At 35.7% G+C, this 20,398-nt stretch overlaps 5 protein-coding genes and 2 non-coding genes across 8 annotated transcripts; 5 read left to right on the top strand and 2 right to left on the bottom strand.

Moving 5' to 3' along the window:
- Positions 1 to 510: 510 nt before the first annotated feature.
- Positions 511 to 583, bottom strand: TRNAE-CUC (transfer RNA glutamic acid (anticodon CUC)). Its single transcript has one exon. It is a non-coding gene; the product is annotated as a tRNA-Glu (tRNA).
- Positions 584 to 1,023: 440 nt separating this feature from the next.
- On the top strand, positions 1,024 to 6,200 carry LOC127258260 (26S proteasome non-ATPase regulatory subunit 4 homolog). Of its 2 annotated transcripts, none has more exons than XM_051285047.1 (10): positions 1,024 to 1,168; positions 1,270 to 1,383; positions 1,567 to 1,672; positions 1,989 to 2,103; positions 2,218 to 2,427; positions 2,517 to 2,823; positions 3,688 to 3,811; positions 4,938 to 5,050; positions 5,216 to 5,284; positions 5,924 to 6,200. In XM_051285047.1, exons 1-10 carry the CDS (start codon positions 1,157 to 1,159, stop codon positions 5,966 to 5,968), a joined length of 1,215 nt encoding a protein of 404 aa, XP_051141004.1. In that variant the 5' UTR covers positions 1,024 to 1,156; the 3' UTR covers positions 5,969 to 6,200. The 2 variants fall into 2 exon arrangements, with proteins under 2 accessions (XP_051141004.1, XP_051141005.1); XM_051285048.1 differs by having other exon boundaries at positions 1,033 to 1,159.
- A 147-nt stretch (positions 6,201 to 6,347) lies between these two features.
- On the top strand, positions 6,348 to 10,108 carry LOC127258259 (protein EARLY-RESPONSIVE TO DEHYDRATION 7, chloroplastic-like). The gene is made up of 5 exons (XM_051285045.1): positions 6,348 to 6,483; positions 7,974 to 8,918; positions 8,991 to 9,157; positions 9,629 to 9,713; positions 9,799 to 10,108. The coding sequence occupies exons 2-5, from the start codon at positions 8,002 to 8,004 to the stop codon at positions 9,986 to 9,988; spliced, it is 1,359 nt and encodes a 452-aa protein (XP_051141002.1). The 5' UTR covers positions 6,348 to 6,483; positions 7,974 to 8,001; the 3' UTR covers positions 9,989 to 10,108.
- Positions 10,109 to 10,799: 691 nt separating this feature from the next.
- Positions 10,800 to 10,873, bottom strand: TRNAI-AAU (transfer RNA isoleucine (anticodon AAU)). Its single transcript has one exon. It is a non-coding gene; the product is annotated as a tRNA-Ile (tRNA).
- Position 10,874: 1 nt separating this feature from the next.
- LOC127257986 (uncharacterized) lies at positions 10,875 to 13,400 on the top strand. Its single transcript, XM_051284601.1, has 3 exons — positions 10,875 to 11,004; positions 12,282 to 12,395; positions 12,963 to 13,400. Exons 1-3 carry the CDS (start codon positions 10,990 to 10,992, stop codon positions 13,095 to 13,097), a joined length of 264 nt encoding a protein of 87 aa, XP_051140558.1. The 5' UTR covers positions 10,875 to 10,989; the 3' UTR covers positions 13,098 to 13,400.
- Positions 13,401 to 13,545: 145 nt separating this feature from the next.
- LOC127257980 (protein POLLENLESS 3-LIKE 2) lies at positions 13,546 to 15,565 on the top strand. Its single transcript, XM_051284592.1, has one exon. It carries the CDS (start codon positions 14,002 to 14,004, stop codon positions 15,382 to 15,384), a length of 1,383 nt encoding a protein of 460 aa, XP_051140549.1. The 5' UTR covers positions 13,546 to 14,001; the 3' UTR covers positions 15,385 to 15,565.
- Positions 15,566 to 16,250: 685 nt separating this feature from the next.
- LOC127257981 (3-dehydroquinate synthase, chloroplastic) lies at positions 16,251 to 19,870 on the top strand. Its single transcript, XM_051284593.1, has 8 exons — positions 16,251 to 16,703; positions 18,011 to 18,161; positions 18,252 to 18,419; positions 18,512 to 18,738; positions 18,998 to 19,121; positions 19,226 to 19,288; positions 19,362 to 19,505; positions 19,584 to 19,870. Exons 1-8 carry the CDS (start codon positions 16,378 to 16,380, stop codon positions 19,713 to 19,715), a joined length of 1,335 nt encoding a protein of 444 aa, XP_051140550.1. The 5' UTR covers positions 16,251 to 16,377; the 3' UTR covers positions 19,716 to 19,870.
- Positions 19,871 to 20,398: the final 528 nt, after the last annotated feature.

Consider the following 20,398-nt stretch of genomic DNA (forward strand, 5'->3'; position numbering starts at 1 on the left):
ACACATTTTCTTAAAAAAATAAAAATTAATATATTACACATTTTTATATTACATCTTCAAATCAAAACACAAAACAAACAAACTTGTGTTTGAAATATTTTGATTTTTGTTGTTTTTTTAGGTAATAGTTGTTTGATTTAATGTTTTATATAGAAAATAAATATGTTTTAAAGGAAAAAACGATATTGCATAGTATAAGAAAACTTTGAGAAAAACTTAAAGAGAATAATTGTGTTTTGGAAGTGTTTGAGGTTGTTTCGAAAATAGTAAAAATTTGAATGAAAAATAAATATTAAATATAACGTTTAAGATGGAAGATAGGTGTTGATATATTTTACTTAATATTTTAAATAAAAATTAGATATTAGATGCAATTTTATTTTATTTTTTCAAAGAAAAATTTAAGGAATGATGTACTTTTACTGAAGAAATTTGATAATTATAGCCGACAAAAATTAACTCAAACAGACAATTCGTCGACCTGGCTTGTTTGGAGTAAGACTAAAAAAATTCCGTTGCCGGGACTTGAACCCGGGTCTCTCGGGTGAGAGCCGAGTATCCTAACCAACTAGACTACAACGGAAGGATGTTGAACTGCTATTTTATAAAATATTTCAAAACTTTAATAGAACATAAAATATTTCAAAACCTTAATAGAGCATATCAAACCCAAACTCGCATATATATTTTATTAAATTTGAAATACTATTATTTTCATTTCAACTCAAAATATCAAAATTATATTAAATATTTTTATTAATTAATAACATGTTAATATTATATTTTATTATAAAAAAAAATTGTAAAAAAACACATTATAAAAGAAAGTAAAATTCAAACTTAAAAAGTATTTATGTAAATAGATTTTTTTAAATCGTTGTATTATTTTACTATTATTTACCTCATAAATTTAGTGCAAATACATACATTAAAATAAAAATAAATATTTACAAGAATGATAAGTGTCATGGACTTAGTTGCCGAAAACTTCGCAGATAAGGCAATCCACGCAATTTTCCAAAATTTCAAGGGTCAAACGGTAAATCAAGTTCACCCCTCTCCAAGAAACCCCACATTCTATATACCAAATCATAAGAGTCGCCATTCTTGTCCTCCTTTTCTCCCTTACTGGTTATTCCGCATACTTTTAACAATCATGGTGCTCGAGGTTTTCCTTCGGTTTCATTTTGTGTTTTTCGGAGAGTTACTGTTTAAGTTGATTTCCGATTGCTGCTGAACGATAATGTTTTTTATCTTTGTGAAAATCAGGCGACGATGATCTGCATCGACAATTCTGAGTGGATGCGGAACGGCGACTACGCTCCCAGTCGATTCCAAGCTCAAGCCGATGCAGTTAACCTAATTTGCGGCGCTAAAACTCAAGTATTTGCTTTTGATTTGTTTTTTCTTTATATAAATCTTTTGTGTTAGTGTTGTATCGTCTTCGTTTGGATGGTTCTAGGGTTCATAATTCCTGTTTCGAATTTTCTCTTTTTTCGTTGAAGTGGTGTTGATTTATTGTGATGCACATTTCCTTGATGAGTTTAATTACTGTTTCTTCTGTAGTCGAATCCGGAGAATACAGTGGGAGTGCTGACAATGGCTGGAAAAGGGGTCCGTGTATTGGTTACCCCGACTACTGATCTCGGAAAAATTCTGGCTTGCATGCACGGTTAGTGTTTTCTTGTACCTTGTGTTTCTTGTTTAATTTAAGATCAGACAATGAGATTTAGTTTGATTAAGAGGAAGGGTAGTCGTCAGATGTCTAGATTATTTTGTATGTACATGTTATATGGATTTTATAATGAAAAAGGAATTTAAAAATTCAGAACTGAGGGTTTTGAATCTCAAAATTGTTGATGGTTTATCTTCCTAGAAGTAATAGTTCAGCATTTGCTTGTTGCAGTGTCTTATTCGGTCATTCATCTATTACTTTAAATATTTAATCTTGTGTAAACCTGCCAATCAAGTGCTTTATTGGTACACAGGTTTAGATATAGGTGGTGAAATGAATTTAGCTGCCGGGATACAAGTTGCCCAGCTGGCCCTCAAGCATCGCCAAAACAAGAAGCAACAACAAAGAATAATTGTCTTTGTAGGGAGGTAAAAATCATATTCACACTGCAGAGTTCAACTTTTGGTTTTCTTATATGGATTAATGTTTGCGTTAATTGTCTAATAATTAGCTTTTGTGTTGTTTATTTTATGATTTTTAAGTCCTGTCAAATATGACAAGAAGGTGTTAGAATTGATTGGAAGAAAGTTAAAGAAGAACAGTGTGGCACTTGACATTGTAAACTTTGGGGAAGAAGATGAGGAGAAGACCGAGAAACTCGAAGCATTGCTGTCTTCTGTAAATAATAATGATAGCAGCCATATTGTTCATGTTCCTTCTGGTCCTAGCGCCCTTTCAGACGTGCTTATAAGGTCTTCAGAATTCTTCGAAGTTGCAGGCATTTTTAACCATTTTGAACATACTCATCTATAATTCTCAAGTACTCTTATCTCTTCTGCAGCACCCCAATATTTACTGGTGATGGAGAAGGAGGGAGTGGTTTTGCTGCAGCAGCAGCTGCTGCTGCTGCTGGTGGAGTTTCTGGATTTGAATTTGGAGTAGATCCTAATTTGGATCCTGAACTTGCTCTTGCACTTCGTGTATCAATGGAAGAGGAAAGAGCAAGGCAAGAAGCAGCTGCAAAGAAAGCTGCAGAAGAAGCTACTAAACAGGAAAAAGGAGAACAGTCCACATCTCAAGATACAACTATGACTGAGAATGTGAACCCTGGAAGTTCTGAACCTGAAAAGAAGACTGCTGATCTTACGGTTGGTGTATATTTTTTGTTTAATTCCTTCTTTTCGCATAGTCCTATCTGTGTAACTTGTAATTATGAGATGGGATTAAACATGGCTTACTGCTAACTATAGTCTGTGGTGTTATATAATGACATCTAGAACATGATTCTATTGTTTAGTAATTTTTCACGTTAGCAATCATGGGATATATAAGCATGCCAGGAGTATTTGCACTAAATGTAAGTCAGTGCTTTCTTGATATAAGAAGGTTCTTGTATGATAGCTTAAATAAGGCAAGGGTCTATGATGTTTAGGTGGAACCTGCAGGAATGCTCTACATTTTTTAATTTTTTTTTCTGGGGTGGGGTGGGGTGTTGGTGGGTGGGGCTTGATTATTCTAGATATACTACTGGCTTGTGATATCATGTTTTTGAAGTACTTTATCTCACATTTACTTTGTTACATGACACTTCTACCTTTTGGAATTTGGAAGATGCCTTTTTGGGAGTTAAATAGATGCGAATAAGGTGGAATATCTTCCGAGTTAGATTGATAAAAGGATATTTGAATGAAAATCTTATGTGGTGTATCAAGAAAGTTAGAATGTTTATAGAAAATTATCTTGCCATTACCTCTAGCAAGTGTGGAAAGAGAAGCAACAGATAGGTTGTTGGTCTAAAGCCACATGATTGATTGTCAGTTACATTTGTAATTCTTTTTTGTATCTCTTTTCCTTGATGCAATTGGTTTGTGTGCCTGTCTTCCTTTTCTTTTTCTTTTCCACACCCTGTTGTGTACTTGTGTTAAATGTGTAGTTTCTGAGAATTGAGAATTTACTTGAGAAATTGTATTCAGATTCCATGTGTTGTGATAACTCATGCTATCTTTCTACAGGATGACGAGAATGCATTGTTACAGCAAGCACTCATGATGTCTATGGATGACAATTCTTCCACTGCTGCTGTTCGCGATACTGACATGTCAGATGCATCTGCTGATGATCATGACTTGCAACTTGGTGAGAACTTGTGCATGATCTGATGTATTATAGTAACTATATATTTGCTATATTGTGTGATTTCATTATCACAGTATCAAACAGTATTCATCGAATATTGCCTTTTGACTTTGACTTCAAGTTCTTTTTTAACTTGGCTTCAACAGTTGGAAGTCTTGGATTTCTTTGTGCTTCTTTGCGTTTTAAGTAGCGGTGGAGTTTTTTGTGTATTTGTGCCAAGTCTGAAGAGAATTTGACAAACCTTTCCTAGAAAATGAACAAGCAATGATGAATATGGAGGGAAAGTTCTCATTTAATGGATAAAATCCCAAAAGCAATGTATTTGATTTAATCTGAGTAGTGCTACCATATACATATTATATATGTGATTCAAAAGGATATTTCTACTTATATTTACTGAGTTCGAAATTTATTTATTGAACTTCCATAATGAAGTATTATTACTATAATATTAGCGGTAGAGCTTATTATTGTGACGAATTGGAATGCTAAGAAATCCCTGGTGTAACTTGAGGCAAGCCGAGTGGTAGGGTTTGTTTTCTTTTCTTTGTTCTTCCTTTGTTTTTAATCTATATGTAAATAAGGATATCAGTTGCTGTATTCTCATTTACCTGAAGAAATGCAACTGAAGTGCTCTAATACCCTCTGGATATACTCTTGGTATCAACTAATAGAATGAAAACTGATTGTTATGGGTCTGTTGAACTTTCAAACTATCTACGGTGCCTCTGTCCATTACATTAAATCCTTTGTAGGATTAGCTTTATGCTGTCATTTGGATTGTTTAACTTCTAAGCATGAGATGTCCTAATCATTTGTTACTTCCAAATAATTTGAGAGCTCTAAACTGGATTGAAAATTTTAAAATGAAAATAAAAATTAAGCATCCCAGGGTAATCATGGTCAATTTTCTAATAGACATCTATTAACTTCTTAGCTATGAATTTTGTGCCAGCAGTATATCACATTTTGATATTCCAGTGCTATTTAGATGATGATAGCGATGTTGTTTAAATTCAACTATTACTCTAGCTTCTAACTCAACTATCTTCTAAATTTATCATCCTTCATAAAGGTTTACTTGCACTCCATATCACTGCCTGACTTCCTTCTTCGATTCTTCCAGCCATTCAACTGTCTGTTCAAGAAGGTGCAGCAGGTGGGTCAGATCAAACAAACCAGGCTGACATGAGTAAGCTGTTGGCAGATCAAAACTTTGTTTCTTCCATCCTCGCATCTGTAAGTTCACTGCTATTATACATTGACACCGTCGTACCAAGTTTGATTGTGCATCCATGTAGTATAAATAAAATAAAAGGAATCATTGTTATCAGCTTATGTTTGACTTAAAGTTTGATTGTGATTCCTTCCTCAACTCATGTTTCTTGAACTTTTTTTTAACAGCTTCCAGGAGTTGATCCAAATGATCCACATGTCAAGGATTTGCTTGCATCCATGCAGAATCAGTCAGAGGTGAGTTCTATGATTGACCTCGAGTTAAATAAGGAACTGTTTGTCAAGATTTTGTTTTATGTCATATGCTATCTTCATCGCTATACCTCTTGCTTGAACACATTAATGCAATGTGTGAGGTAAAATCTGTAAATGCTTGTAAATGTGATTTTGATAGTTTATCTTACCCCACGGAAGTTGTAGCTTTTTTTTTAATAGACCACTCTGTTACACAGTTGTAGAACAAATTCCTCTACTTGATCGTTGTTTCTACATCATTATTTTATTTTCTATGGTTTAATTATGTCTGATAAAATATCTTTTAGATGCAGGTTTTTTTTCCTGCATATTTATCATGTCTAGTAGAATGAAGTAACTTAAGAGGCTCCTTAGAGACACAGAGATAAAGTAGGTGATTCTTTTCTAGTGCCCTGAGATAAATTAATTGTGGCAACTAGCAAGAGACCCAAGTTGTTTGATCATCTGATGGTAATAGCATGTCATTTGGGTGGTCGATTTTGCAGAGAAAAACAAGGAGTGGTTTAGTTGCAGCTAAATGTTATGATTATTTGTTTTGGTTACCTTGATTTGTCCAGTAAGTATATATATGTGTGTGTGTGTGTGTGTATACTTGTGTTAATGGGTGCTGCAATGCAACAGAAGAAAGAGGAAGATAAGGCGCCGGAAGATGAGGAAAAGAAGTGAAGAAGCAGAATAAGATGCATGAATGATGAGTGAGGTTCATCCTCAATTCCTACCTAATTTGTTTCGTATCGGTGATGACAGTGATTTGATGCAATGAAAGTTGGGATTTATTATTTTTATATTTAGCATTAGTATGTGTTTTTGTCTGTCTTCTCTTTTTCAGCTGATTTAGCACTCTCATTGACTGTGAATCTATCAATCAATTTGCTTTATGATTTACTTGGCTGCTAAAGGTGTGTGCTGTGCTGTGCTGTGCTCTATTGCTGCTAATAACAAATCTAAAATGCTCGGTGTAGAGGTTGGATTCAAAGCTGGCTTGTTGTCTGGTTTCCTTATGTGCTATTTTAACTTTGGGGCATGTTATTTTGTGATTTTGTTTTTGTTAGGGCTATATATATTTTGCTTTTGTTTCATATGGTATGGTGTAAATTTTAATCTGCTTTGTTCAGAGTAGGGTTGATTTAATTGAGTGCCAATGAGATCATTATACAATTGGAACAGACCTCTAAGCTTAGGTACATCTAAATTTTATTATTTTGGGATAAATGTATTTTAAGTCATGGTGAGCTTTTCTTCATCTTTTTATTGGCATGACATTGTTGGAGCTCTTCCTTAAAAATACTAACTTGAATAAATTTAGTACATATATATTTTTTAACAAATATGTTAATTAAATTCACATTGATGTTTGGAATTTATGTCAGCAAATGAGATATAGAATTATTTCTGTACATGTAGTTTAGGGGTCTAAGGTTTTGACTACAGAACCAAAAATGATATAAGTGATTAAAGTGGTGGTAATATAGAAAACTATTTATCCTTATTATTAAGTTTTATTAAAAGATGGGTCTTTTGCAATTAAATCTTTTTGAAATATTTATAAATGAAAAGCCCATGAGAATTTCTTGCATTGGATTATTGTTATTATTATTTACCAGCATATATGTTTTTTTTTTTACTTAGTAATGATATTTTGTACTCCCTCTGTAAAATTAATCTATTTATGTCCGGCATGAATATAGGTACTTTTGAAATTTTAATTAGTTATCAAAGATAATGTGATAAATGTAATAATTTTTATTGTAAATAAATAGTGAATAAAAGATTATAATTAAATGTTTTTTTTTTAATTTTGTCAAAAATAATAATAAAACAAATTTAATGGACAAAAAAGAAAGAATAAATTTATGGGATGGAGTAATATTTTTTTTACAAAAGTTGTTATATGATATGAAAAACACAAATTTTATTTAATCATAAACATTGATTTTACATGATACGAAAAACACAAATTTAATTTAACCATATATAATATAAGATATGACTATAGAAAAAGCTATGTTAGGTATGACTATACATTAATATCAAAATATTTTTTGTATTTTATATATAATGTACGAAAAAGTAAAATATGAAAATAACAGAGATCACTTGTGTTGATTAACTATAATATTAACAATCATAATTATATCTAAAACATAGTTAAATAATATATCCATTGGCTTAAAATTATCTTATATATTTTACTAATCAATAACATACAAATGAGATCAAATTATATTAATGGCGTTTTTTTTTTTTTTTTTCTTTTCTTATTCAAATCAATCTTCATTATTCATAAAATCAATTGTATTCACTTTAAACATAATTGAAATTCTAATCATTACCACATTTATCATTAGAAATCATATTTGTCCAACATTTATGATCCATAAAAATGTATAGTATATTAATTTTATTTTCATTACAAAATAATCACTAAGTGTATTTTTATTTTTCTTTTTCATCCGTAAATTAAATTTTTTAATAAAACTAACAAATTAACAAATAATTATTATTTTCTAGTTAATATTTATTTCCAATAAATATAAGTATTAACTTTCATAAATACCCTCAATTAGCTGAGGGAGGGACAATATAAATAGTCTGATGTGGACCAACGTACAATATCACTACTCTCCAAATGCATCTGCATGCGATTGAAGTACTATTTCGCAATTTGCAGCAATTGAAAACCTCCACACCGTACATCAATGGCGTCCCAATCCCCTCCGGCCGCCGATTCGATTCATGACAATGACAATGAGCCCCCTTCTTCCTCCGCTCAGTCTCAGTGTACCACCATGAAGGACCTGCTCGCAGACTTTTTCTCCGACTCGGATGATGAAACAAGCGCTAGATCCCCAACATCCTCCCCTCCGGCGTCGCTCGGTCACGGTGAAACGCTCGTCACAATCTCCGGCGCAATCCTTCACCTGATTGACAAAAGCTGCTCCGTCGAGCTCGCAACCGGAGATCTCCGGGTCGTCCGCCTCCGACAGGGCGGCAACACCGTCGCGACACTCGCGTCGGTCGCCGACGATGTTCACTGGCCGTTAGGCAAAGACATCACAGCCGTTAAACTCGATTCTTCGCATTACTTCTTCTCCTTCCAGGCGCCTCGAGATCCGGAGGACGACGACGAAGAGAACGACTCGAAAAAAAACAAGGAAAAGGAAAAGGGGAAAAACAGCAAACACGACAAAATCGAAACCGAAGTGTTGAGCTACGGATTAACGATCGCATCCAAAGGTCAGGAGAAGTTAATCAAGGAGTTGGATCACATACTGGAAGAGTGCAGCCATTTCTCGGTGCAGAAGGTAGACGAAAAGGCCGCCGTTGCAATGGGCGGCGCCGCTGGAATCAGCGCCGGCGAATTGGACGAGAATAAGGAGGAAGTCGAAGGACAGTGCGCGGCGTACTGGACGACGCTAGCGCCAAACGTAGAGGACTACAGCAGTATAGCAGCAAAGCTAATCGCCGTCGGCTCAGGGCAATTGGTTAGGGGAATATTGTGGTGTGGAGACGTCACAATCGAACGCCTGAATTGGGGAAACGAGGTTTTGAAGCAGAGAATGGGTCCAGGAACCAACAGAGAGCTCGATCCAAAAACCTTGAAGAGGATCAAGAGGTTTTTGAATTGAATACATACCTGATTTTGATTTCGATCTTTTTCATTCAAGATGAAATTGATTTTTTGCAGGGTTAAGAAGGTGACAAAGATAACCGAAAAAGTGGCGACCGGGGTGCTGTCGGGCGTGGTGAAGGTGTCCGGATTCTTCACCAGTTCAGTTTCGAATTCGACAATGGGGAAGAAGTTCTTCAATCTCTTGCCAGGGGAAGTTGTTCTTGCTTCATTGGATGGATTCAGTATGTCTCTTTTCCTTATACATATTTATCATACTCTGGTTTTTGATCATGTGTTTGCATCCATTGAATTGAAAATCAGGAAGATATCTTTTCATACAGCCATATATAGAAAGACATGAAATTTTTGCTTAAATAGAGCTTTTAGCACAAATATTGTTGAAATCTTGAAAGGATATTTCAACCATGTGTAATGGGACTGGTTTTGGTGTCGATCGAGACAAATTAGTACCATGCTTACGTGCAATATACTACTATTTATGTTATATTAATATAAGTTGTGTGCCGTCTATTATCATGTTATGTATTGTCTATCATAATGTCATGTGTTGTTATCTTCCGAATTGCAATATTCTGTAAGAGGATTGTTGACATTAGGAAATTAAATTATCTTTTGTACATCAATTGTGTGTCGTTTGTATGCTGTGCTTCTTCATTTCTTGATCCCATTTCAATGTGTATATTCATACATAGGCAAACTTTGCGATGCTGTTGAAGTAGCCGGAAAGAAAGTGATGACAACGTCTTCAACCGTGACAACAGACCTGGTGACCCACAGGTGCGACTAACTAACTAACTAGCGATCGATCAAGAAGTCTTGATTTTTGAATTAGCCTTAGATTTAAGTTGTGTTTGAATTTAAGGTATGGGGAAGACACAGCAAAGGCGGCTTCGGAAGGATTGGAAGCTGCCGGGCATGCTGTAGGGACTGCGTGGGCAGTGTTTCAAATTCGGAGGGGATTTAATCCTCGGAATGCGATCACTCCGGCGAACTTGTCGAGAAATGCTGCTGAGGCTGCAGCTGAAATCAGGAAAAAAAAAGCCCACAAGTAAGAAACTAACTCATTCCATACTACATTCATCTTCTTTTTTTTTGATTAGTTTTTGGATTCCATTCCAGGCTTGAATTTGTTCTCAATGTGTTTGTGTGTGTATATATAATGTTGATGTTGTCCTCCATTGTATTTTCTGTATGAGAATTCTAACATATCAGAACTCAGAGAAGATTCATATTCATATTCACTTTTGTTGAAATGAATGCTTTTTAAAAATATTTAGATTTTGTTTTAACAATTATTTGAATTTTGTAAAAAAAATATACTATATATTTATAGAGAATTATAAGAGTTTTTAAGTACATATATTGCAACAATTGGTGTATGCTTATTAGCTTTGATCAATGAAAAAGAAGTAAAGGAAGAATGATTGATTATATTTACCTGCAGCAGATTCTCAAGAATATTAAAAAATATATATATTTTTTATAAATTCTCAATATTAGTAAATTTATACTAAAATAAAATTATAATAATGTAAGCCGTAAAATTTAGGTTAAATTAAATAAAGTAATTATGTACTTCTTAATTTTTTCTCAATTAAACTAAATAAATATTCTATAATAAAAATATAAATATAATCAACATTAATACAGTAGGCAAATAATTTAAATATTGCAATTATAGTAATATAAAATTAAGCAACACTTTTACCCGTTGAATACATATCAATACATATAATATTACAATTTATATACCGATATAATTTGGGCCGACCCAGCCCAATAATGATATAATAAATGATGAAAGAGAAAAAAGTTTGGCCCAGCCCAATAATGATATAACGAAATATGAAAACCTAAAAACTTTGGCCCATGCAGGTCTCGAACCTGCGACCTTCGCGTTATTAGCACGACGCTCTAACCAGCTGAGCTAATAGGCCAATTTGTTTTATTGTTTTATAATAACTATATTAATATGGGTAAACCTAAAAAGTTTTTGTTGGTAGATTGAAGAGAACTCTGCAGGAGGATCTTCGGAGTCGACCTACCTCTACCCATGAAGGACTACGAGGTTATTTTCATGATTGCTCTCAATTTTTGAAGAATTTGTGGATGGGAAATGTTTTTTAATTTTGAATTTGTTGCGTTCATCTTTGATTTGTCTTGGAGATTCCGTTGCTCAATTGTTCTAGGATAGGTTTGGTTCAATGAATTTTTGAGTAGTTTCAAGTTTCCGTTATGATTTTTCTGCGGTGAATTTGCGTTCTTAGGTTAAGATCGACGTAGGTGTAGGATCATTTGTTTGCGATTTGAGAAATCAATTGTAAGTTTCCTATTTTCTGCGGATACCTTATATGCATTTCATTTCTATGGCAAAGGTAAGGTTTAGGGTTTAGGAACAATTTGTCTAACGTAGATGTTTCAGACAAGGTTTAGATTTATTTACCAAAATGGAGTGATCATAAACAAAGCCTATGAATGATTGTAACAGCAATGAAGTTGGTAATCTCATCACCATATGGGAATGATAGAACCGTTTTTTTACCCTCTTTCTTCTGTAATTTATTCTGACATGTTATATTGCATCAATTGTTGATTTACATCTTCAGAATACGACTAATTAATCTGAACTTTTTTGCCTAATTTTATGTTACTCTCGAACCAATCACATTCAGTTTCATATGGTGTTGCATACTTTTCTCTCTTCAAAACGGCATCTACAGATCCGAGAAATATAGTTTTCACAACCAAGAGTAATTTGGTGTAAATAATGAGCAAGATTTAACTCATCAAATAGGTTAATGTATACTAGAAAGAAAAGTCAAGCACATGTTAAAATATGATGATGCTTTTGTTGTAATTGTGGGCATAGAAAACCACGAGCTTTGACTTTGATGGAGCCGAATCCTGGTACTGATGCTGCCGATATGAATTAAGACCTAGACAGAGAAAAATATAAAAAAAATCTAATGGCTACGAAATTCCCTGTTTGTATATGAGCTGAAGATTAAGAACAGCTGTTTTGGAGATTGAATGTTTGTTCATATTTTTAATGCTTGCCTTCCTACAATGGCTCGTTAACAAGAGAATACAGTTGTAGCTTGTGTGACCATTATATTTTTCCTGTTTAATGTTCAAAATTGGATGCAGTGTGTGCAAGAGTTTTCATCTCACAAATCTGAAAATACGTATATATTGTAATATGCTAATAGTCCATTGATAACTCGGATCTATATACGGATAGAGAAAGCATTCCATATACTCAGAATGGTTACTTTTCGAATTTTCATTGCATTTTTTTTTTGCCTTATCTCATCTCATCTCATCTTAGCAACAAAAGTGTCACAGATTGAAGAAAAGAAGCAGGCTGCTGCTGATGTTCTATTTCAATATTCAAAATTTGCTCTGGCATGTCTTGGAAATCAAGTTCGACCCTGCGACTTAAGGTTGCATTTGATGAAGGTATCCTCCATCAATTGTTGTTATTCATGTGCTTTAGAAATAAATAAAAAACCCGAGTTCAAAAGAGAAGAGTAAAGTAGCAGAAGTAATGTTCTTATTTTGGAATTTAAATTTGGCTCTATTTTCTTTTTGTGATTTTTCGCAGTTTCTTTAATATACAATCCTCATGATTTTGTATAAAAGTTTACTATTTTTCTTTTTTTCCATAAAACATCGCATCCAACCTACTATTTAAACCGAAAAAATAAATATAAATATAAAAATCACAACATAAGGAAAGCCTAGACATTTTTATATCAACACTGACCCTTGTCCTTCAGAACTAATGTCAGTTTCATTTCCATGGGTACATATGTATGGAGTAAACAACCTGCTTTCACAAACCATGTTAGACGCATTTTCTCAATCGAAACTTTTGAGTATTACTCTTCACAGTCTGTGTCTCGCCTTCTGATTACCCATTGTTTTAAATAATTACCCGAAGAGATGGAGTTGAGTGTAAACGAGAAAAAAACCAAGAATAATTTTTATTTGACATTCTGAAAACTCTCTTGATGCTATGCTCAGGAAATTTCAGGTTTGCCTACTTCACTGAAAAAGGCACCATCCCATACGGCGGCACCTTCTCCTGAGGTGATGGGTGAATCTTCGAGCTCCGGAACTGCAAGGCTTGACAAGACAGATAGCTTTAGAACACTCTAAGACTGCCGGGTTGGGGTGACTCATGTCATCGTGCATCGTACTTTGCCTACTACTTCTATAGTTGTCGTTCTTGGTATATATGCACATTGGTGCATTGCAGTAAAGGCTATGGAATATCCAGATCCAGGCTACCATGTCCAGGTTTGCTTATAGATGCTATGATGATTATGATGTTGATAAGAACAATGAATTTCGGTTTTTCAAATATCTGTAGGAACTGCTACTGAGCTCTACTACTGTTAATTTTGTATTTGTGTCATTGTGTGTGGTTCTTTGGTATAATATTGTGTCGATTTTTATTTAGAGCTGGTATGATTTTAAAACCAGTAGATCATCCCAGCATGGTTGCAAACTTGGCCCGAAAATCTAGGTCTGGGTCCACCCCGGTTTGAAATCGGGTCGGGTTGGGCTCCTCGATCATTTTTCTGATTTTTTATAAAAATTTTAATTTCGTGGGAAGGCAATCGCTTCATAATGATGATGGGCATTTTGGGTGTTACCAAATACGAATCACTGGTATAAAAAATAAAAAATAAAAAAATAACCATCTAATTATTCAATAGTAATAAAAAATTTTAATTTTTCTCATTTCACACCCCATGCAACACATTTTCAGATTTTCTGTCCCAAAAATTAACAAATAAATAAATAATATAGATTTTTACAATTGTATCCAGCTTCTACCCCTAATAAATAAAATAGAAATACACTCCTGCCCTAAAAAATAAAATAAAATAAAAAATTGTCTAAAAAAACTCCCCCAACGGCTACTTTCTACCAACGGTCATAAAATTTTAAATTTCTCCACATCTAATACACCCTCCCTTCCCCAACCTTTCGTCCTCTCCCTCTCCCTCTCCCTCTCCCTCTCTCTCCACCGTACTGAACTCTCTCTCTCCTCAAAATGATGCAAGAAATCTGGAACGCTCCGCCACCGCCGCCGCCGGGCTTCCGGCCGACAAAATCCGCCCCATCATCTCCGGCAAAGCCGCTAGGCGGCGGCGTGTCCCGGACCCGGTCAGAGCTATTCCACGTCGCCCACAAAGTCCCCGTCGGCGACACCCCATACGTCCGAGCCAAAAACGTTCAATTAGTCGAGAAGGATCCCGACCGGGCGATCCCGCTCTTCTGGGCGGCGATCAACTCCGGCGACAGAGTCGACAGCGCGTTAAAAGACATGGCCATCGTAATGAAGCAGCAGAACCGCGCCGAAGAGGCCATCGAAGCCATTAAATCCCTCCGCGGCCGCTGCTCCGACCAGGCGCAGGAGTCGCTCGACAACATTCTCCTCGATCTCTACAAAAGGTGCGGCAGAGTCGATGATCAAATCGCCCTGCTCCGCCACAAGCTCCTGTTAATCAAACAGGGGATGGCCTTTAACGGCAAACGGACAAAAACGGCACGGTCACAGGGGAAGAAGTTTCAAGTCTCTGTCGAGCAGGAGGCCACGCGCCTCCTCGGAAACCTCGGCTGGGCTTTGATGCAGCAGGGGAATTACGTCGAGGCCGAGGAGGCCTACCGGCGCGCGCTTTTGCTCGCGCCGGATAACAACAAAATGTGCAATTTAGGGATTTGTTTGATGAAACAGGGGAGAGTTTCCGAGGCGAAAGAGACGCTCCGACGCGTCAAGCCGGCGGTTTCTGACGGGCCACGAGGCATCGATTCGCACCTCAAGGCCTACGAGAGAGCCCAGCAAATGCTCGTCGATCTACATTCGGATAAGATGATGAAATCCGGCGACCAGAGGTTGCTTTTCGACGCGTTCTTGGGGAACTCCGCCGTCTGGCAGCCGCAGCCGTGCAAAGACCACCACCACCACCACGGCGATCGCCGGAAATTGCATGACGACGATGAGGATAACGCTGGTTTCGGCAACGAGAATGCTAATATTAATGTTTTGACGAGCAACTACAACGGTCATAATTCGCTGAACATCGACGCGGCGCCGTTTTATTCGTCCAAGTTTATGCCGGAGAGTCTTAAGCGGACGAGGCCGGGGAATGAGGCCAACATTTTCAATCGGAGGATTCCAATGGAGCCGGGGAATAAGGTGCGGAAACAGCTGCCGGCGCCGGAGGAGCCGCCGGAGAGAGTCGAAGACTGGGACGACTTGCTGCCGGACAGCAAGGAATTCGAGGAGGCGATAATTGCCGCCGTTTTGGGCGAGGATGAGACGGCGGCGAGGAAGAAGAAGATGGAGGAGGACCGCCGTGGCAAGGCGGATAAGAGGCTGAGAGTTTTTCAGGACATTACTACGTCGTCGTCGTCATGCTTGAGCAGAGTTTGAGATCAGTCTGCAATAACTTTAGGGATTAGGAGATGAACTTGTTCTCCATAAAAATTCAGTCTTTTTTTTCATGTCTCGTTTTTTATTTGATTTATTTTGGAAAATTCCTCTTTGTAGTTTTCCCTTCAACAACATAAAGGACCGTTGGTCGTCTAATTTATTTATTTATCACTTCTTTTATAAATAATTGCCTTCTTAAGTTTGCTTTTGTATTTATTTGTTGATATTTATATTTTTTACTTGAAAAAGGAGAAAAATATTGTTCAAAATATATTGCAACGTAGGCCTATACCTATAAGTTATAGTTCAATCCAAACTGGATTACGTGTCAATTTGGATTGTAGTTATAAACTTTAGGACCAAACTAGCCCAAATAATTGCAGACCATCTGAAACAGAATTAAAAAATATTTTATTATAATCAATCATTTATAATACATAGTATCATAAAATCACAGTAAGAAAGCATGATCATAAAATTATGAATTGAATTTTTTAATGGTCTGGTTTTTGAGAAGCTGCGGGTTGAAAAAAAAAGGAATATTATACACAAACTACAAACTGATATATTTAATGCAAATTTTATACTCTCTCATTTTCACGTAGATTTTTTAATATTAGTATTATAATAAATTATAATAAAAAAAATGAAAATATTTCTAAGTATTGTATTATATAATATAAAAATAATAATATTTATATAATATTTATTATATAATCTAAGTTAAAAGTATATTTATTATATTAGGTATTAGAATTAGAAATGATTTTTAGTCTAAATTATTTTATTAAAAGATTACTTTTAATATTCAACTTAAATTTGTAGTTAATTGTGAATTAAGACTGAGAAAATAAATACACCTACCGATTCACCTAACTCGAAACCCACCAAACCTCCCAAGTGACGGATTTCATCGTCGATTGCAGATAAAGGTGTGCCCCGGCGGATATTCAATTACGCCGCCGCCGCAGGTCCTCTCATCTTTCGCCGGAAATGGCCGCTTCTTCTTCTTCTTCTTTCTGCCCAAACCGTGCTCCGTCACTGCCCGCTCCTTCGCGCAGCCGTAATCAACCCACTTTGTTTCATTCCCGCCGCCGCTGTCCCGTCTCCCCCGTTTCCCTGCCTTCCCGGTTACATCTCTCGGTTAATTTTAGTAATCGCACCTTGAAGCGCAGTTTAAAGGCGTCGGCGGCTCCGGTGATGGATCAAACTGCTTCCTCAGCTGCTGTTCCTACGACTGTAGAGGTGGATTTAGGGAATCGGAGCTACCCGATCTATATTGGCTCCGGACTTTTAACCCAACCGGAGCTGCTCCAAAGGTGAGTTGTTATTATCATTATATATAATCAAGTCAAGTAAAATCAAATGGTACTTCTGTGACGTTCTTGATGTTTTTAACTTTTTATATGTTGGATTGATTATTTGTTAAGCTTGTTTAATTCCAGTATTATCTTTATTAACCTGGTATTAATCTAAGTTTTGGTATCTGACTAGAATTATGTTGCCATGGCTATGATCCTGGTTAGAGTTTGGTGACACTAATGCAAAGTCAAGATTTATGTGGCAGTGGTGTGTTACCTGTAATGATGAATTTGGAGGGTTGATGTCTTTGCTAAGTTTAAGTCATTTTACATCTTTGTAGGCCTTAGGTCAAAATATAAAGCTTTCTTCAATTACTAATGACCAGACATCTTAAATTCTATTACATCATGTGAATATGTTATCTCCAAACAATAGACCTTATAATTGAATTGGGCCTTTCTGTAAACCATTCCATGATGATGATGTGGGATTGGTGAAATGGACAATTATGATGTTGTGTGATTGGCAAATAACTCCTGTTCCTAGACACCCTTACCTGGTTTTAGATACTATCTCAAAAAAGAGAGAAAAATTAGGGGTAGTGTTTCTAATGGTAAGATTTGATGTCATTAGTGAAATGAAAATATTGATGTGATTGTAGCAAAGGGCATGAGAATGCTCTGAAAGAAAATCGCTGGGATATGCGGGTTAAGATTTAATGGGTGAAAGGTTAGTAATGCTATCTTACATAATCAAAGTATGCCTTGTAAGTTGTGGAATTCAATCTCGAAGATAATTATATTTGATACCCATAGCTGTATCTTCTCTTCCCCTTCGGTCTTCATGTTACCTTCTCTGCCATGTAACTTGAATATACGATGAATTTTTCTCTTGCCTGCTTTTTAAAAATGTACAAAAAGACATCTATTTGTTAAGTGGCATAGTTGTCCGAGTTTTTTTTCGTCAATATTTGGCATAACGGGGAGAATTAAAATTAATTGGTTATGTTATGTTAGTGAAATCAAATACATTAGTCACATGTTAACTAGGTTGGTGTTTCTTTGGATTTAGATTGGGAGGATTTGGTTTAGGATTTGTATTTAAATAATGTTTGATGTGATGTACCGTAAGAAGTAACTTCATAATTCAAATATTATGTTCGTCTTCTATCCCCCAAAGTTGTTCCCTATTTATCTCCAATTTTTAATTCAAAATTTCATTTTTCTTTCAAACTTCCATTGAATGTGAAGTTATTTCGGGATTCAGGTTAGATCTATTGTTTTTACATCTGCTTTCCTAATTGTAAGTTGCCATTGTATCACAGGCATGTTCATGGAAAACAAGTTCTCGTGGTCACTAACACCACCGTTGCACCATTATATCTTGAAAAAACTATCCGGGCTTTAACAGATGGAAACGCTAATGTAAAAGTTGAGTATGTAGTTTTACCTGATGGAGAACAATACAAGAATATGGTGGGTATTCTAAGCATTATTGTAACTTATTACCTGACAAGAGTTTAATAACTCTGATCTGCTCACCATGTGTGGCTTTGTTTTTTTCAGGAAACTCTTATGAAAGTCTTCGATAAAGCAATTGAAACACGTATGGACAGGCGCTGTACATTTGTTGCTCTTGGTGGTGGTGTCATTGGTGACATGTGTGGATATGCCGCTGCTTCATATCTTCGTGGAGTGAATTTCATTCAAATTCCCACGACTGTTATGGCACAGGTCTGGATCAGTAGGCTCAAGCCTCTAAATCCATGCCTCCTAATTCTTTCACACTTGTTTTTCGCTGAATTTCCCACTATTTTATTATTTAGGTGGATTCTTCAGTTGGTGGTAAAACTGGAATAAACCATCCACTTGGAAAAAATTTAATTGGTGCATTCTATCAACCACAATGTGTGCTTGTGGACACTGACACATTGAACACATTGCCGGATCGAGAATTAGCATCGGGCCTGGCTGAAGTCATCAAGTATGGACTTATCAGAGATGCTCAATTTTTTGAGTGGCAGGAAAAGAATATGCACGCACTTCTTTCAAGGTAAGTATGCTTAATCAAACTAGCTCCTCCAGGTTCCTCGAAAAATTATGGCTTTACCATGAGCAATGTTCTGTAATTTCTTGAACTATTAAGTGATCTAATATTAATCAGAAATCGCTATTAGATGTAGGAAAATTATCCTGAAAATTACTTTTTGTCAATGAGGGGTATCCTTGTGCTGTTATTTTATTTTATTTTATAATTCTAATCCTTCTATATGTTTCCTGCATTACAATTTAAATGGTTTACTCTATGGCAGGGACCCAACTGCATTTGCCTATGCTATCAAGCGTTCCTGCGAAAATAAAGCTGAGGTTGTGTCGTTAGATGAGAAAGAGAGTGGCTTGAGGGCAACTCTGAACTTGGGTCACACTTTTGGACACGTAAGTATTCCTATCTCTTCATATCCAAATGCTTCCCGAAATGCATGTAATAATTTCTATGCTTCGGAAATACGAGCCAATGTGCTTTCAATTGTAATTCACAGGCAATCGAGACTGGTTTAGGCTATGGCCAGTGGCTTCATGGCGAGGCTGTTGCTGCTGGCACGGTATGGTTATAGTAAGGCACTTTTCATTTCTCACCCAAGCGCGCTTTTGTACTAAATGATATTACATGTTTAGGTAATGGCGGTGGACATGTCTTTCCGGCTTGGCTGGATTGACGACTCGTTAGTAAAGCGCGTGTACTCAATCCTGAAACAGGCGAAGTTACCTACAGCACCTCCTGAAACAATGACTGTAGACACATTCAAGTCCATCATGGCGGTGAGAGATTTGTGCGCAAATCCGACATCAATAGCCTGTTGTATCTTGCTCTAAAAAAGGTCGTTTCGTTGAATGCAGGTAGATAAGAAGGTAGCCGATGGGCTGCTGAGGCTCATCCTCTTGAAAGGCCCTCTAGGCAACTGCGTTTTCACCGGTGCGTACGATAGGTCGGCCCTCGATGACACTCTTCATGCATTTTGTAAGTCTTGATGATGCTAGTTTTGAATCTTTGGAAAGTTTGATCCACCTTGTATAATTATAATGTGTTTTGATCTTATTTATTGTGTTTGTTATGCCATGACAGAGTTTTTAAGGTTTTCAGTGACATGTTGTAAGAGCTTTGCTAATAATAATTTGTTCAGTCATATGTGATTGTAAGATATACTTGTAAGTTTTGTGTGACAGATAAGATTTTGAGGGTAAGGAGAGCTAAACAAAAATAAATCAAGCTTAGTTTAGTGCCAAACACTCAAAATTATGATCTAAACAAAGCTGTATTCTTTGAATATATATATATATATATCCATCACTTAAAGAAGATGAAATTAAAAATAAGTACAAACACACATAGGATAAGTATTACATTACTTAAAAAGTCCAGAATGATAAGTTTAGTTTATTTTCCAAAACCAGTGGATGTGTTTGTTATGATTTTAAATTAATTTTATCATTATTTAGTTTAATTTTCAATAATATATACTATTATTTATATAACATTAAATTACTGTTTAAACAAAAATTCAAATAAAAATCAAACAAATCCAATCCCAAAATGATCACAAGAATGGGAGACATTATTAAGATAAATAATTTAACTTAGGGTGTGTTTAAAAAATAATGAATAGTGAAAAAAAAGAAATTCAAACCAGCGGAGACATTTTAAATTTTAATTT

This window comes from Andrographis paniculata, unplaced genomic scaffold (assembly GCF_009805555.1).
Source record: "Andrographis paniculata isolate CXL003 unplaced genomic scaffold, ASM980555v1 Contig59END, whole genome shotgun sequence".
Classification (NCBI taxonomy): domain Eukaryota; kingdom Viridiplantae; phylum Streptophyta; class Magnoliopsida; order Lamiales; family Acanthaceae; genus Andrographis; species Andrographis paniculata.

Bases quoted from the DNA above. Each gene is read 5' to 3' on its own strand.
- LOC127258260 (XM_051285047.1), top strand. The intron at 1,673-1,988 runs GTTAGTGTTTTC...ATTGGTACACAG, and splicing joins AATTCTGGCTTGCATGCACG to GTTTAGATATAGGTGGTGAA. The intron at 2,428-2,516 runs GTCTTCAGAATT...TCTCTTCTGCAG, and splicing joins CTTTCAGACGTGCTTATAAG to CACCCCAATATTTACTGGTG.
- LOC127257980 (XM_051284592.1), top strand. From the start codon at position 14,002: ATGATGCAAGAAATCTGGAACGCTCCGCCACCGCCGCCGCCGGGCTTC.
- LOC127258259 (XM_051285045.1), top strand. From the start codon at position 8,002: ATGGCGTCCCAATCCCCTCCGGCCGCCGATTCGATTCATGACAATGAC. The intron at 9,158-9,628 runs GTATGTCTCTTT...ATTCATACATAG, and splicing joins TGCTTCATTGGATGGATTCA to GCAAACTTTGCGATGCTGTT. The intron at 9,714-9,798 runs GTGCGACTAACT...TTTGAATTTAAG, and splicing joins ACAGACCTGGTGACCCACAG to GTATGGGGAAGACACAGCAA.
- LOC127257981 (XM_051284593.1), top strand. From the start codon at position 16,378: ATGGCCGCTTCTTCTTCTTCTTCTTTCTGCCCAAACCGTGCTCCGTCA. The intron at 16,704-18,010 runs GTGAGTTGTTAT...ATTGTATCACAG, and splicing joins CAACCGGAGCTGCTCCAAAG to GCATGTTCATGGAAAACAAG. The intron at 19,506-19,583 runs GTGAGAGATTTG...CGTTGAATGCAG, and splicing joins CATTCAAGTCCATCATGGCG to GTAGATAAGAAGGTAGCCGA.
- LOC127257986 (XM_051284601.1), top strand. The intron at 12,396-12,962 runs GTATCCTCCATC...TGCTATGCTCAG, and splicing joins TAAGGTTGCATTTGATGAAG to GAAATTTCAGGTTTGCCTAC.